The sequence below is a fragment of the Camelina sativa genome, chromosome 2 (assembly GCF_030686135.1).
Source record: "Camelina sativa cultivar CO46 ecotype springtype chromosome 2, ASM3068613v1".
NCBI classification, from domain to species: domain Eukaryota; kingdom Viridiplantae; phylum Streptophyta; class Magnoliopsida; order Brassicales; family Brassicaceae; genus Camelina; species Camelina sativa.
This window is the reverse complement of record NC_141881.1, coordinates 26667178-26684672: the sequence shown is the minus strand read 5'-3', so window position 1 is coordinate 26684672 and position 17495 is coordinate 26667178. Positions and strand designations below refer to the sequence as shown.

At 35.0% G+C, this 17495-nt stretch overlaps 2 protein-coding genes across 3 annotated transcripts; one reads left to right on the top strand and one right to left on the bottom strand.

Moving 5' to 3' along the window:
- Positions 1 to 3411: 3411 nt before the first annotated feature.
- On the bottom strand, positions 3412 to 5912 carry LOC104734751 (uncharacterized). Of its 2 annotated transcripts, none has more exons than XM_010454395.3 (9): positions 5798 to 5912; positions 5190 to 5279; positions 5006 to 5092; positions 4799 to 4926; positions 4609 to 4705; positions 4442 to 4519; positions 4136 to 4361; positions 3831 to 4054; positions 3412 to 3722 (listed from the first exon to the last, which is right to left on the bottom strand). In XM_010454395.3, exons 2-9 carry the CDS (start codon positions 5277 to 5279, stop codon positions 3660 to 3662), a joined length of 993 nt encoding a protein of 330 aa, XP_010452697.2. In that variant the 5' UTR covers positions 5798 to 5912; the 3' UTR covers positions 3412 to 3659. The 2 variants fall into 2 exon arrangements, with proteins under 2 accessions (XP_010452697.2, XP_087346535.1); XM_087490409.1 differs by lacking the exon at positions 5798 to 5912 and adding an exon at positions 5692 to 5795.
- Positions 5913 to 6400: 488 nt separating this feature from the next.
- LOC104734743 (diacylglycerol kinase 4-like) lies at positions 6401 to 9522 on the top strand. Its single transcript, XM_010454383.3, has 11 exons — positions 6401 to 7004; positions 7086 to 7208; positions 7294 to 7431; positions 7534 to 7619; positions 7696 to 7786; positions 7880 to 8038; positions 8132 to 8202; positions 8283 to 8360; positions 8462 to 8549; positions 8640 to 8756; positions 9232 to 9522. The coding sequence occupies exons 1-11, from the start codon at positions 6654 to 6656 to the stop codon at positions 9388 to 9390; spliced, it is 1461 nt and encodes a 486-aa protein (XP_010452685.1). The 5' UTR covers positions 6401 to 6653; the 3' UTR covers positions 9391 to 9522.
- Positions 9523 to 17495: the final 7973 nt, after the last annotated feature.

The following is a 17495-nucleotide window of genomic DNA, read 5'->3' as shown; positions in this document are numbered from 1 at the left end:
TTTTTTTAAAGTGAACTTACAGGTCAAAACAAATAGAGGAAACAAATTAATACGCACATATGTAAGACAAGTTGATAAGTTTTACAAGTTATTTTTATTATAAAACATTGAAATTAACTCAAACACATAGGTTGTATTGAACATTTAAATGTTAACCATCGATTTATAATTTCATTCGATCCATTTGGCCTTGGTGTTAGATACTAACGAGATCGTACTTTAAAGATAAATAGTTGGAGTTAGAGGTAAACAAACTTAACATTTGACTTCGCTCTAAAATGTTAATTTTGTTTTTCTTCTGTTCGTTACTATTCTGGTGGCTTAGAAAATGGGAAAGGGATACTCCTCATAATATGCCAATTTTAAAAAATAAACATTAAAAAGAAAAAAATCAAGCAAAAAAAGATGAATATTGGTTTCTTTCCTTTAAGTGAAATTAAGGCTTTCACATTATAATAACTCATGTCTCCCATTGACCTTATCCCCTACTTCCATCACAATCAATAAGGCGGAGATTTAGATGTCCTCTACAATTTAAAAAATGTTTATTTTAAAACTAATACAATTAAAACAATATATTTCACATTAGTTTACTACTACGATTTCACATTACTAATGATTTTGTTACCATATTATTGTAAATACTTGTCATAACTCATAGCTTTCACTAAGATTAAACGGAAGCATTTATTACTATTTTAACGGGGTATGAGATCACATTTCTTTTACTCCAACATGGGAGATCGCATATCAAGAAAGATTCATTGATGACATCGAGGATTCAACCATCAGACTAATCATATATATATCCTTGGTCATTTCACCATTTAAACTAACCATATTTGTGTTCTTGATGTTTTGTCAAAAAAAAAAAAAAAAATTGTGTTCTTGATGTCTTCTCATCTTATATAAATCGTTTATAAAGATTGGTTCGATAGAGGTCAAACTATGATCTATATCTATATATGCGTGTAAGAACTTTCTAGAAGTTGGTTGGTAGGCTGCTATACTTGCTATGAACAGAAGCAATTGGAATCAAATACTGAGGCAACATTGTTCGCATCATAAAGTGGTGAAGAAGTCTTACTTATCTTCTGTCCACCATAACACCATACTACTTGGAATATTTTTCCCATTGCCATATCGTATATGTACACATAGAGCCGCCACTGCACCAATTTTTTGGGTAGTAACCATACTTTGAACATTTCCGCCTTCTTTAATCATTATAATATACATATTGATTATGTCCTTTCAAGTTTATAATAAAGTTAAAGTTTGAGTAAAAACACGAATCATAATAAAAAATTAAAAACTCATCGGCTTCATAATGCAATTCAAATACCCTTATGACCCTCTTCAGTTTTTTTTCCCACTTCGTATGGTATATGACCCATGTAAAGTAACTATACTTTTCATATGCATTAATGTAAGAGCATTTAACAAAATACATTTCAGTTGTGTCTTCATAATAATACTATATGCTGGATAATGTATTGAATAAATAATAACGCAAAATAGAAATAAATGCTAAGTGTGTGTGTTTGATTTATTTGGATCATATGGCCTTCCTTGATGCTTATCTTTAGGCACATTCATTACATGAAACAAAAAATTAGGTGATTATTTATTCAGTGCCCAAGGGACCATCGCAACCACACAAAAAAAAAATCCATATTTATTTTTCAATTTAATAGAAATCCATACAAATTAGTATTATATATAGTATAAATAGAATCTTTACAAAGGGAGAATGTACTTTCAACGTCAAATTTATTTGGAAAATAAAATATCAAAAACTAAAAAAAAACTCAAAATTTTGTATTTATATATGTATATCTAAAGTAAAAAATCGATTAAGTTTGTAATTATACAGTAATTCATATTCTTTTTCATTTTCTATTATGTATATATATATATATATATATCGAGAGATTAACATCAAATTTAGCACAAATGTTCTATACAGTTTGAGACATTTAATTATCGACCAATATCTAGCTAACCGAAACGAGAGATCAGCTTATAAACATTGACTAGAACATGATCTAAATACTTTATTAAATAATTGGTCCCATCATGGCTCTTGCACACTTGTTTCCCATTATATCGAGTTGGAACATGTCTGGAAATTTATACAATTATTTGATCTATTTGTATTTGGCACATTCACAATATATACAAGCACGTCAACGATACATATATAAAAAGTATGTAACTGAACTTTTTCGATTGTTTGTATACTTTGAATATAAAATAGCTTTGTTTTTGTTCTTTTGGCCATCAATGCATGTGGGCTTATCTACGGTGCAATAACATATGAATATATATATATCATCTGCAGTAAACAAAGACAAATTAAAAAGTGTTGCTGCGATCATCAATCAAAAGGTTACAACTCCCGAAATTCCCGCCGGGCATGTAGCACATTGGATTCATTCCATTAACTTCTCTAAAAGTGTTATTGCAGTATTACAATTCTTTATTTTCTTTTAGTCGGTACCTTATTTTTTGTTCGTAAAAATAATAATAAGACTGATATGGCGACAAAAAAAAAAGATTGATATACGTTTGCGTATTTCTGAAAGTATCCCAACGCGGCACATGCATTAAAATACACACTTCTCTCGACCACATACATAAATTATAGTACAATATGTTTTAGCAAGGAAGTAAACCGAAACAAAACAAAAATTGTTATAAAAAATAACAAAATGGTTTGCCGTTATATATTGCACTATTGCAGTGTACCTAGACACACATACCCTTTTTTTTTTTTTTTTTTGTCTAGACACATTCGTATTTAAACTACTATTTATTACGGGGCTGGTCGTAATAATACATAAGCCATGGTATTTTCTGTATTCTATTTGCGGCTAGTTAGGCGGTTTTATCTTATTGATATACAAATATATATGTTTTATAGTATGATCTTTTATGCAATCGTAACCGTTCCTAAACATGACGTTCGGAATCGGATGGTGGTGTTGCACAGTTGCAGAAACCCAAAGATTGACATATTTTTCTAATGATGTTCTCAATTCTTTTTATTCACTAATAATGTTAACGGTACAAATGATAGTAAATGATATGTTCGAATATGGAAATAAGTAATCGACGACATGGTATGTTACTTATTTTCCTTTTTAGAAATAAAATAAATGGTATCCATCAATCACACCCAATTCTCCTTTATTTTTTTTTGTTAAGTCACAACCAAATTTAATACACAACTCAACTATACCGACAACGAAGTATTTCCTTTCATTATTAGTTTTGGACCATAGTCTACAATTATTTAAATAATTCTTACATAAAAATCCATTAATGATCGAATCTTTTTTCGCAAAACAAATCCACGATATATACGTATGATAAAGTAAATCTCTAACTTATATGATCACTACATAATTTTTAATATCTCCTTCAATAATAATAATATTCATCAACTAGTAGTACCAACTTTACAAACTCAAGATGGAATCGATCAATCCATAACTTACAAGTCAAGAAAGAGAACATTTCTTTGTTCTTCCGTAAGAGGAAAGTCACACTTCACATCATCAGTGGTTCACACAAAACAAAAACAAAGTCGACCTCAAATTTGCTGAATTAATTTAATGTTGTGGTTCGTACAAACCCAAACCCACGTGTCTTCCTCATGCTTCACCATGTCGGTATGGCTTCGAATCGATATATGTCGCAGTCTTGAGCACAACATGCTGCGTATTGAGACCACTCAAAGTTATTCATTGAACTAATAAAAAAAAGCATCAAAAGAAGCCAAAAGTTTTTGTTAATCCACATTTTAAATGTCTTGACTAAAATACCTTAATCTGTGTCCTGTTATATGTATAGGTGATGTGTACATTCCCGTCATCAGCTTGTATAACCGCCGGATACGAAAACTCCATTCCCGGAGAGTCCTCCAACGTTAAAACATCGGTCCAAGAGTCACCATCGTCTAAAGAAACTCCTACTTTGAGTATACCTCTTGAGTCTGTGTTGTAAGCAAGCACTAGCCTACCATCTTTTAGCTTGACTCCATCGATACCTATATCAATATTCTCATTAATAAAATCACGTTAAAGCGAAGACTATTTATAAAATATGTTTTGTTTCAGTTTCAAGAAACCTGAATTTGGGTTTGGGAGAACAGTTGGTACTGCAAAACTCCAGTTCTCACCACCATCTGAAGACTCTGAGATACAGATTCTGTCAATGCCAGTGAAGGATCTAAGTAAAACCCTTAATTTTCCCGCTGCGGTTTGGTATGGAACAGGTTGGATCACGCTAAGACTCTTGCCTTGGATGTATATTGGCCCTTGCTTTCTCCATGATCTACCAGCGTCTGAAGTGACCTGTACCAACACATATCAATGTAAAACCATTGTAGCAGACTCTACTAATACAGAAATCAAACCATATAGTTTTAAAGAACCTCCATCCACGCTCCCCAAGAATTCCAACTTTCAACAGATGATCCACAAAGAAGAGTCCCATCTTCAAGCAAAATAGGCTGGAGAAGAAAGAAAGCTCAAGTTTCTAACCAATACAAAAAGGTTTAATCTTTATCGAGTAATCTAGTCTGTGCAATGCAACAAGGACCTTGTTTTTAATTGGTCCGAGAATCCCGGGAGGAAGCTGTTCTCTTGCACTCCAGGTTCTACCTTTATCATAAGATCGTTTCATCCAACCGCTCCATCTGAGCATTTCACCAAAGCACTAAACAGATCAGAGAAATGTAACAGAACAAAAGAGTAATATACTCGTTTAATTGAGAGGACGGACACCATACTTTTGAACCTCCTGGCCGATTTTGTAGAACAATAAGAGCTCTTGAGAAGGAAGTTTGAACAAGACAGGGTTCCACATTGGAACTCCTGGCTCTTTATCAACCATAACAGGTGAATCCCATTGACCATCCTGAGTAATCACACATCATTATGATTCCAACACTCTGAATGACATAGCTAGAGAAGTCTATCTTATCTATCAACTCTACCTTGAAATGCTGCAACCAGATTTTAACATCAGGTGCTCCTTCCGTGGTTCCACCAAAATACGCAGTCAAAAAATGATCTTTATCAACCTTTTTCACAAAAAAAGGTATACAAAAACAGCTGAAACTCTGGGACTCAAACCATCAATCACTAAAACTATAAAAAGATTCGAAGCAAGGAAAAAACCTCAACGATGGTAGAGGCATGACAACTCTTAAAGGGAGCTGAATCAGCAGGATATGTGAATGTCTCTAGCAACACTTGGAAATCTGACATCTAAGAATCTCATCACGGAGAACATATCAGCATTAACTCACTCACTCACTCAAAAAATACAAAACTTTTGCACAACCACAGATGAGTTAAGGCCAAAAAAATCAACTTTTTTCTTACTTACTTCCAGACAAATTAACTTGAATTTTATAAATTAACTATCAACCAAAAAGATTTGCTCTAGTGTCTTGTTAAAACTCCATTGAAATCGATCTCAGATATGACATCACATCACACACATGAAACAGTTGTAGCTACTAGCTAGACTAAACTATGGCATTGTTGTTCTTATCAAATACATCATCAGCTAGAAATAAAGATTTCAAATTTCCCCGAATCCGATTCCCAGAAAAAAAAAACAAAAAAACAAAAAAAAATAGTCAACGCAATCCAAGTTACAAGTTTCTAAGGAGACCTCTACACTTCAAAGGTTTGCAATGCCCTAAGAACCCCAACCTTTTGATAATTCAAGAAACTAAAATTAACAAACATAGAGACAATGAAGACAAGTTTGAGCTTACCTTCAAAAAAAGTCTCAATCTTTCAGAAAAATGTCTCGGGGGAAAGAAAAAAAAAACGAGACTTTTTGGTTGGTCAACGAGATACAAGTACTCCCTGTGATTAAGACCATGATAAAACAAAATGGGCCTTACTAAAATATGAAAGGCCCAGCCCAATAGAATACCCCTTGTGAACAGACCTAACCATAATTAAAAAAGTCTCGCGGGCACAGTTTTAAGTTGTTTGTTCTTTAGAGTACTTCATAAGATGTTGTTAGTGGACATTCTTCTGTGCCTGTGGACAGTGCAAAATCCTGTAGATTCCAATTTTGATTATACTCTCAAAAAAAAACATCAAAGAAGAGTTGACGGTTGCTATGATTAGAAGTTTGCATTGGAGAGGTTTACAATGTTGTCTTGGCAGAGCCTGCATCAAGTCAAATACCTTTTACTGAAAACTCCTCATTCATGGCTTTGGGAGGATAGTCTTTGTCAAAGCCTATCATCATCAGAAGGTGGAAGCTCCTCACAACATGTTGACAATACTCTCGGAAGCAAATCTTAACAACTTGTACAAGCCCAATAGGCCCAATATAAATAACAACATATTTTAGTAGGAATTGTAGTGTAATAATATATGTCCTGAAAAAAAGCTCAACGGTCGAAACAGAACAAACAGAACAAATCCTCTGTTTCAATCTTCTTCTTCTTTTGATCAAAAAGCAAACAAAGATTCAAAGCTTTATTATAATTTCACACAAAAAAACCCAGAAATCTCAATCTTGTTGTGTATTTCAAAATTTCATATTTTTGATTGTTGGTTTTAAAAAAAGTTTCAATCTTTTTTTTTTTCTTTGGGAGACCGAGAGAGAGAGAGATGGACTCACCGCCGGTGATCGGAGATTTAACGGCGAGGATGATTCCGAGACATTCATCTCTGGATTCATTGAAAGTCTCATTATTGGTAAATCTCGCGAGCATAAGAGTCTCTAAAGAAGAGCTTCGTCATAGAGTTATGCTTCCTAAATATCTCCGCCTCGCTATCCTCGATTGTATCCTCCGTAAAGACGATTCCCCTTCAGCCGCCGCTTCCTCCTCCGTAGCACCACAACCGTTAGATGATCTCACCCCTGAAGTTCCTCTCATGGTCTTCGTTAACCCTAAAAGTGGTGGTCGTCAAGGTCCTATCATTAAAGAACGTCTCCAAAATCTTATCGGCGAAGAACAGGTTTTACACAATTCTTAATTATTCAATCTTACGTACACAAAGATGTTTTTGTACACAAAGATTGTGAACTTTTTCTTGCAGGTGTTTGATTTAACGGAAGTGAAGCCTAACGAGTTTATTCGATATGGATTGGGTTGCTTAGAGGCATTTGCTTCTCGAGGAGACGAATGTGCTAAAGATATTCGTGAAAAGATGAGAATTGTGGTACGTACTCTTTTTTAAATCTTTAATCCAAATTTTTTTAGAATATGTTTGTTTTTATTGCCACTGGTTTGATCACTCATTACAGGTTGCAGGTGGAGATGGAACCGTTGGTTGGGTTCTAGGTTGTCTAGGTGAACTTAATGTACAAAACCGGCAACCTGTTCCTCCCGTTTCTATTATGCCACTAGGAACCGGAAACGATCTCTCCAGAAGCTTTGGATGGGTGAGTAAAAGTATAACAAAGTTACTGTCTTTAAACGTTACCTAATATAAATCTTATGAAAAGCTCTGTTGTAATTAGGGTTTATAATGTTGATGTTTTCAGGGAGGTTCGTTCCCATTTGCGTGGAAGTCTGCGATAAAACGTACTCTTCATAGGGCAAGTGTTGCTCCCATAAGCCGTCTAGATAGGTAAAATTTAGTACTGATCGAGAAAGCGTGATATGAACCATCGCTCTGTTCTTGATGTTGAAAATATTTGATGCAGTTGGAATATTTTGATTACAATGCCTTATGGTGAAATTGTGGATCCTCCTTATTCTTTAAAGTCTACACAAGAATGTTACATTGACCACCAGGTTTTGATTTTCATTAAATACACAAAACGAAAGCTCCTTTGTGATAATAAATTAGTCTTTGGGTTGTTAATTTAGTTAATCTTTATGTTTCAGAGTTTGGAGATAGAGGGAGAGATGCATCCATCGACGAACGGCTATGAAGGAGTTTTCTATAATTACTTTAGTATAGGAATGGATGCTCAAGTGGCTTACGGTTTTCACCATTTGCGCAATGAAAAGCCTTACCTTGCGAATGGCCCTATCGCCAATAAGGTAATACCAAAATCTCTTGAGAGAGCTTGATAGTTTTCTCAAAACATTTTTTTTGTTTTTATCAAGAAAGAAGCTAATGTTTTGTTATTGCAGATTATATATTCGGGATATGGTTGCTCTCAGGGTTGGTTCCTCACGCACTGCATAAACGACCCCGGTTTAAGGTTTATACTAATACCAAGACAACATATGTTACAACCTCAAATTGTGATCTAAATCGGTTTGTAATTTTTGGGGGGTGTAGGGGTCTCAAGAACATTATGACATTGCATATAAAAAAGATGGACTCATCCGAGTGGGAGAAAGTACCAGTTCCCAAAAGGTATCAACAGAATTGAAACAAGGACACAACAAATAAGACAAACGACCTAATCAATTTTGTTTCGAAGTAAACATGTGCGGTTTTTTTGGTTTTTGGGACAGTATAAGAGCAGTTGTTGCATTGAATCTACATAGCTATGGAAGTGGAAGAAACCCTTGGGGACATCTCAAACAAGATTATCTCGACAAGGTAAACACCAGCCTGTTTCTTCTCTCACTAATTAGTTCTTCTTATTGTTTGGATATTCTTCTCAACGCTTTCTTGAGGTGTACGTAACAGAGAGGCTTTGTGGAAGCATCAGCCGATGATGGGTTGCTTGAGATCTTTGGGTTAAAGCAAGGATGGCATGCTTCCTTCGTTATGGTTGAACTCATCTCTGCCAAGCACATTGCACAGGTACTTCAATTCTAAGTTTCTAACTAGCAATCTGATCTATCAGAACCATACCGGTTGTCTTAGATCATAAACACAATCAGGGTCAGATCAGATCCACCAAACATGTTATCTATCTACTAACCGTTGTGTGGGCCGCAAAAACTAGACTTTAGGTCGTCTTTTTTAATTATAGCTTATTATGAACTAGTCTTTAGCGGTCCTGTCAATTTGCAAGACCGAATAGGTCATAGGATATAATATCCCATCACAAGTAGCGGTCGACAAAAAAAAAGTGTTTTGACTTAAATATTCCCAAATTCCTTCTCATATATGGATGTCTTTTTAATTAAAAATCTCGTTTGAAAATGGGGATGAGAATGTGACTAGTTTAAACGTCTAGATTTATTCATTTTGTTTAGGAGAAGTTCATTAAATTCAAATATTTGTTGCCTTTGACGGTTTGACCATACACAAACGAATGGGGTTTTACGTACAGGCGGCTGCGATACGGCTAGAGATAAGAGGAGGAGAATGGAAAGATGCGTTTATGCAAATGGATGGAGAGCCATGGAAGCAACCTATGACCAGAGACTACTCTACCTTTGTTGACATCAAGAGAGTCCCTCACCAGTCTTTGGTTGTCAAAGGAGATTGACTATATTAACCATCTTGACCTTGTTACATTAAATTGACCTCTTCTTATTATATTATTTTGTCAACAATGTAATTGTGAATAACCAATTTCCACAAAATTAAATGAAAAAAAAAAGTATATACTTATCTACAATTCTAAGGCGACCAAAATGGCAAAGTTGGTTTCAGACAAGAAGTAACTAGGATTTTGGAGTGGAGGATGAGTAGACGGACACTCATAGAAGAACATATATAATTGGGCTGATTGAGTTATAACTTTCAAAAAGTACTGATAGTATTTTGTACGTACGAACCACTTGCAATTTCTCTCTGTCTTTTAGACTTTTAGTACCAAATCCACTATATGTATAAGGGGTAAGTTTCAAAACTGAATGATCTAAGCAAATTAACCAGTAATAAATTAGTAGTTTATATAAGAAACAAACAGAAAGAGCTAACTAATTTGAATCAAACTATTTATTTATTTTGTAATCATTCTCATTAATCTACTTTTGTCTTTTACTTTCTGCTTGATTGTCATGCAAATCTCGACTCAAAGATGAAAATAAAGCAAACTACATTTTTATGAACAAAAAAACAAAATATTGACACCAAAAATAATATAGGAATTACATTTCAACTACCAAAAACCTACTAAAACTTTAGATTAGTTGATTGGATATAACTCTTATTGGTTTGTATAGGAGTCGATATATATAATCCTATGAGTTGGTGTATTGATGCTTCACTTCATATGGTTTACGACGTAAAATGAAAATATAAGTATGAGTTGCAAGTTAATTATCATGTACGCTACAACACCATAGCTTATATATATGTACATCGGCACAAATAGTGATTCCATAATGGATTTTCGAGAAAAATAAAACTTTCGATCTATATAATTAGCCTATTACAAAACAGTAACGAAGATTTAAATAAAAAAATGTTAAAGTGAGCTTCGATGGGACCAAACCAAACTAATAATAAAGATGTTAAGATTTTCAATCAGGGAATTTGCTATATAGTTAACGCTTTCGGTTTCTTTACGCTGATTAAATCTCAAAACAGTTTTCGTATAAAGAAAATGACGACATAAATTTTGTAAATTTAAACGAAATTACTAATTAAAAAGCGAGAACCCAGACATAAACTTAGCTTTATATCGAGTTCCCTTTTTTTATTTGACTCTCTTTTCAATAATTTTTTGTTTTATCCTTTTCTCTTTTAGATTCCTTGTTCCACTTTTTATATAGTTTCCCGGAAGCTTTAATATTGTGTATAGAAAATTATAATTATATTGTTTGGCGATTAAAAAAACTACATTGTTGCTTAAGTAAACGATTAACAGAAAAAAAATTACAATAATTTCTTATTATATTATGTAGTATGTTAAAAGATTGGAAATAGCCAATAGGGAATTTGGGAAGTAGTGCTGTTCTATGTATACATGTGGGGGTCAAAATTATGTTGTTCCAAAAAGATTGAAATCAAATTATTAAGACGTGGGACTACCCTTTATTGTAAGAAAATAATCGTATTATTCATGTCTCCTATAATAATTGTACTTCCATTTCTCAAAAGAAGAACATACTTTTTCATTTTTATCAAAAATTACTAAAGGAAGTTTCAGATGTAACAAACTTTTTTTTATAAAATGCTTCATTAAAGATTCAATGATACATGACTGATCCTTAAATACTCTCTGAAATAACCATGGTTTAATCATAAACCAGAATAAAGACTAAACCAAGACATTAAACCAATATATATAATCTGATGCTCCCCCTCAAGATGGCAAGTACAGGTGATGTAGTCCCATCTTGGACAATAGATAAAGGAATTGCTTCTCAGTTAGCGCCTTTGTGAGCATGTCTGCAAGTTGATGTTCTGTGCCTATGTGAAGTACCTTCATAAAACCAGAAGCGACTCTTTCCCGAACCACATGACAGTCACGTTCAATGTGTTTGGTGCGTTCATGGAAAACAGAGTTTTTCGCAATATGTAGTGCAGCTTCATTATCACAGTACATCACAATAGGATCAATCAGACGAACCTGTAGATCTTCAAGTAGTGAGTTTATCCATAGCAATTCACAAGTAGCTTTGGCCATGCTTCGATATTCAGCTTCAGCAGAGCTTTGACTGACGACATCTTGCTTCTTTGATCTCCATGATATTAATGAGTCGCCTAGAAAAACACAAATGCCAGAGATGGATCTGCTCGTTTCTGGACAGTTTCCCCAATTTGCGTCTGCAAAAGCACGAAGTGATAGAGTAGAGTTGGCCGAGTAAAACAAGCCTTGTCCTGGATCATTCTTCAAATATGCAAGAATACGATAAGCAGCATCCAGGTGAGGCTTCCGAGGTGTTTGAAGATACTGACTTAACTTGTTTACAGCAAAACAAATATCTGGTCTTGTAACTGTCAGATAAACCAGTTTACCAATGAACCGTCTGTAATAGGAAGCATCAGACAATATTTCTCCAGCTTCAGTACTAAGCTTCAAATTTAGTTCCATAGGGGTTGGTTGAGGTCTGCAACCTAGTAGGCCAAATTCTTCAAGGAGCTCAAGTGTATATTTTCGCTGAGAAATTGAAATACCTGCAGCAGCTCTGGCAATCTCCAAACCTAAAAAATAACACGTTTGGCCTAAATCTTTGAGTTTGAATGCTTATGCCAGGAATAACTTGACATCTGAAACTGCAGAATCCTTGTTGCTCACCAATAATATGTCATCCACATAAACCAGTAATGCAAGGAAGATTCCAGAATATGATTTCACAAACAAGGTGGGATCAAATAGTGACTGAGTGAAGCCATGATCGAGAAGAACACCTGAAAATTTATGAAACCATTGTTTGGACGCCTGTTTGAGACCGTATAGGGATTTAATGAGTCTGCAAACAGGTTTCGCTGGTAAGCACTCCCCCTTTCTTGGAACATATCCCTGTGGCAATGTCATATAGATCTCTTCTTCTAGACCTCCATGAAGGAAGGCATTAGTTACGTCCATCTGATTGATGCTCCAATTGTGAATTGCAGCTAAAGCTAAGATGAGACGAACTGTTGTAAGTTTAGCCACAGGGCTAAAAGTATCAATATAGTCGACACCTTCTTGTTGTGTGTAACCCTTAGCCACTAGACGAGCTTTATAGCGTTCAATTGAGCCGTCTGACTTGTATTTGATTTTATATACCCATTTACAACCAATGGCGTGTTTACCATCTGGCAGAGAACAAATTTCCCAAGTTGATGTACTCACAAGAGCATCCAATTCCATGTTCATCGCATCAAGCCAATGTTGCAACAGCACTGCCTCTTTAAAAGAGGTTGGTTCTTTTTCAGCAATAATGGCAAAACAGAACAGACGATACTCAGGAGAGAGTTTATCGTAGGACAAATGAGCAGAGAGAGGATGAGCAATACCATTTAAAGAAGAAGAAGAAGAGGAAGAAGGCTCTGTTGTAACATAAGAGCAATGGTACTGTGAAAGATAGCTAGGAGCATGTGTCTCTCTGCGAGGCCTTAGTGTGTTAACCATATCATCACGAGTTTGATCATTGCTAGTGTTTTGCGAGGTAGAGGGTTGTGATGGTGTGTGCACTAGAACAGGTTGTGACTCAGTGACAAGTCTAACTTCAGGTAATGAAACACGAAATCATCATATATGTAAAAACTATTACTATTTTGTGTTTCAGAATCAGATGCCACTAAATCATTAAAAAAAGTAATACTGGGTGATATGGAGTTATCAATGAATGGAAATATGTTCTCATGAAATACAACATTACGAGTGATAGTTAAATTGTTTGATTCAAGATCTAAGACTTTATATCCTTTAAAACCAGGTTCATATCCAAGGAATGCACATGCTCTAGCTCTTTCTGTGAATTTATGCCTATCATGCGAATGTGTAGATGCATAGCAAAGACAACCAAAAACTCTTAAAAAAATGTAATCTGGAAGATTTGAATTCAAAATTTCAAAAGGAGTTTTATCTTTTAAAACTGGTGTTGGTGTTCGATTAATCAAGAAAGCAGCAGTAGAGACACATTCAGGCCAGTAAGCTAGAGGAATATTCGATTGAAAATATAGAGATCTTGCGACATTTAAAAGATGTTGATGCTTTCTTTCCACAACAGAGTTCTGTTGAGGGGTGTATGCACAAGAATGATAATGAAAAATGCCATGTTTTGCAAGTAATTCTTTAAACTGTAGTTCTGGTGCATTATCAGACCTTATGCTTTTAACTTTGTAACCATATTGATTCTCAACAAGTTTGAGAAAATCAGGAAATATTTTTGATACATCGCTTTTTAAATGTAAAAAATAAACCCAAGTGAAGCGAGTGCAATCATCAACAATAGTAAGGAAATATCGAAAACCTTTAACAGAAGTGATATGAAAAGGACCCCAAACATCTATGTGTATTAGAGCAAAAGGTTCCTCAGAAATTTTTTTATTATTAGAAGGAAAAGATAAATGTTTTTGTTTTGACATATGACAAATTTTACAATGAAATTCTGAAAGTTTCTGAGGAAGATTTAAATTTGAAGACATGAACTGAACCCTTGACATAGAGGGATGACCAAGACGCTGATGCCAAAGCTCAGGAGAAACAGCAACAAATGCAACATGATGAGATGTTTCAGGGAGGTGTTGATGGTGTAAGAGATAAAGATCATTGTATTGATCCCCTTTACCAATCATCCACTCCTGAATATGATCCTGAATGAAACAAGAATCATGATAAAAATGCACAGATAAGTTTTTATTTGATTTTGTTAATGAACTAACACTAATGAGATTCAAATGAAATGAAGGAACATAAAAAACAGGATGAAGAATAAGCCTGTCACTAAGTTTTACTGTTCCAGCTGTGTGAATGGGAATCGTGATGTTGTTTGGGAGGGTGATATTAGTGTGATCAACTCGGTAGATATCAGTGAACATACTAAGGTCACAACAGATATGACAGCTAGCTCCAGTATCAAGAATCCAGATTGTTTGAGGAACATGAAAATCTGGTTTAAAAGCAGAAATATAGTGAGAAGGTACGAGTGTGGTACCTTGAGCTGAAATAGAACCGTGATGTTGTGAAGCAGGAGTTGAACGTATGACTTGATACGGAGAACCTTGAAGCTGTCTGTTCAATTGAGCAACCAACTGAGTAATTTGTTCACCACCATGAGAGCTATCGCCAGTTACAAAGTTTCTTCCAGAGTGCACCATATTAATAGGGTGATTAACCGACGGAGCAGATATGTTGACATTACCAGAAGAAGTGTTCCCAGCAGGAATGTATGAGACTCCATTACCAGTTCCAGCAGAAGATTGACCATTAGAATAAGGCGTGTTATTGATGTATGGAAGAAACTGGTTCTGTGGAATTTGATTTTGAGCCTGGGGAATAGATTCTGGAGATGGAGTGAATATCATCTGGTCTGAAGGTTGAGAATACACCATATGAACTCCATTCGGTGATGTGTAACTTCCTTTAGGCTTCTCTGCGTTCTGTCCAGAATTTGGCGAAGTTCTGTATCCAGGAGGATATCCGTGAAGTTTATAACATCGCGCAATAGTGTGACCAAGCAAACCACAGTGAGTGCACAGAGGACGAGGTCGTCCTTGTTGATGACCTTTAGGCTTTTGATAACTCACTGAGGCTTGGAAGACAGGAGACTCTGGAGGCAATGTAACAGTTAAGCTTCGCTGTTGTTCATCTTGAACTATGAAGTTGAAAATCTTGGTGAACTCTGGAAGTGGATCCATCATAAGGATTTGTCGTCGAGCTTGAGTAAAAGACTCGCTTAAGCGCATTAGAAACCTGACGATGTTGCGTCGTTCATATAACTGGATCCATTTGTCATTACAACCACAAGTGCAGCCTCCACAAGTACAGGAAGGTAATTCTTCAAAAATTTTTAGCTCTTCCCATAGAGTAGTAAGCTTTGTATAATAGGCACTGAGATCTAAAGAACCTTGATGTAACCGATCGAGTTGATCTTGTACACTATAGACCTTAGACAAATTATTTTGCCTAAATCTCCCTTCTAGATTCAACCATAACAGATGCGCATCATCAAAGTAAACTGTTCCAGATCCTATTTCCTTAGAGACTGAGTTCGTAATCCAAGTACATACCATGTCATTGCAGCGAGTCCAAGATCCATAATCAGAATGTGTGGATGGAGGTTTGATGATAGATCCATCAATGAATCCAACTTTGTTCTTCGAGTTAAGAGCTTTGACGATAGAGCGACGCCAAGTATGATAGTTAGATTCACCGACGAGCTTGTCGAGAACGAGATTCACACCAGAATTGTCAGCGGCGTGTAGAAAAAGCGGATTCTCATAAGGATCTGAACTCGTAGCAGCTGGATTCGTCATCGGAAAGTAGAATCGGAGCTAGAGAACACGATCGGAAAAAAAAATTTGTAACCTAATCAAGAGATTGAGCTATCAAATTGAAGAGAATCAAACAGAGAATGAGAAACGCGAAAGATCTGAGAGAATCAATCGGAAAACAAAGAGAAAAAAAGTTTGCAGAAGAAGATGAATGAAGCGTGATTGAGGAAAAGCTCTGATACCATTTCAGATGTAACAAACTTTTCTTATAAAATGCTTCATTAAAGATTCAATGATACAGGATTGATCCTTAAATACTCTCTGAAATAACCATGATTTAATCATAAACCAGAGTAAAGACTAAACCAAGACATTAAACCAATATATATAATCTGATAGGAAGTTTCACACCATGCACGATAATAGATTTTGTTACTTGATAGAAATATATGCTAATTTTAGGACATATCTTCTCTTCTTTCCTTGCGAGCAGTACCACTTTTTTTGTTGTTTACATTTTTAAAATTTAGTTTATTTACCTCTAATAGTCTTTTTTTTTTTTTTTGTGTGCAAAACCTCTAATAGTCTAATCTCTACGATGTAGCATTTTTCCACCAACAACAAAAACAAAAAACACCGGGAAAGAGGGAATATGAACTCTTTTCATCCGAAACATATATGTATTATAATGATCGTACTTAAGATATTGTTACGAGCATTAATTTGATTAGAAACTCTCGTATATTCGAATTTTTTTTTTTTTAATTGTCAACACTTCAAACGTGTCTGTCTATCAATGGTTGAACTCCATATAGATTCACGCATAAGCAACATTAATAGGCGAACACATACTTAACTCAAATTAGGGATTTGATACGGACCACACAATTCTTTCGGTATATTTATTTATATATAGAAATATTCTTGTTTAATTATATATATATATATATATATATATATATATAATATTGTTCCTAACTACTGGTAATTTAATATGGGATGGTATACACATCGGATCCAAATCTGTAGGTTTTTATAATTTAGAGAATCCACATGTATATATAAAACCAATAGATTAATGGAAAGAGTGGGATTTGGTTGGAATCTTTGTCAGAACATAGTTTGCTTTGGAAGCTTTTTATGAGTTTTGTAATATAGAAATTGTGAGAACTGAGAATGAGCTTCTCTTTCCGAAGTGATTTAAATTGTGGAGGAGCTTATCGCCGTAAAACAGTTCCGAACTGAATTGAGAGAATTTGAGAATTAGAATTTGTATTGCTATTGCTGAAAAAAATATCCGATCCCTTACAACTGACACCCCCCTTACATATTTATACCGACCAATTTATTACTAAATTAATGCACCATTAATAGGACGCGATTTGCGCGGTCTAATTAATCATCTTGAATACGGGAATCTTTGACCGGGACCGAACTGCGAACTGGCCAGCACGAAGCATCTCCGCGCTCTCTTCCTTTCTCTGGGCTTGATGGGCCGATAACTAATTCGCTCTTGGCCCAGTAGACGAACCCGGCCTAGACCCACTCACCTATTGTCCGAGATGGCAGATCGTGGGTACAACAGAAATGTTCCCTTAACTTTATTCAATTATAAAATCGTAGAACATTAGTAACACAATATTAGTGGACTTATTAAAAAGTATTATGTTTGTTGTGTCATTAGCGATAAAATAAAATGAAAAGAATAAAAATGTGGAAATGAGGACGTAACGTATGTGATTGGAATAGAAAAAAAAAAAAAAACGTAAGTGATTG

Excerpts from the sequence above, each read along its gene's own strand:
- LOC104734751 (XM_010454395.3), bottom strand. The coding sequence starts at position 5,279 with ATGTCAGATTTCCAAGTGTTGCTAGAGACATTCACATATCCTGCTGAT. Across the intron at positions 4,927-5,005 it reads TCTGGTTGCAGCATTTCAAG|GATGGTCAATGGGATTCACC; the intron begins GTAGAGTTGATA and ends GTGATTACTCAG. Across the intron at positions 3,723-3,830 it reads ATAACAGGACACAGATTAAG|CATGTTGTGCTCAAGACTGC; the intron begins GTATTTTAGTCA and ends CTCAATACGCAG.
- LOC104734743 (XM_010454383.3), top strand. The coding sequence starts at position 6,654 with ATGGACTCACCGCCGGTGATCGGAGATTTAACGGCGAGGATGATTCCG. Across the intron at positions 7,620-7,695 it reads CCCATAAGCCGTCTAGATAG|TTGGAATATTTTGATTACAA; the intron begins GTAAAATTTAGT and ends TATTTGATGCAG. Across the intron at positions 7,787-7,879 it reads AATGTTACATTGACCACCAG|AGTTTGGAGATAGAGGGAGA; the intron begins GTTTTGATTTTC and ends TTTATGTTTCAG.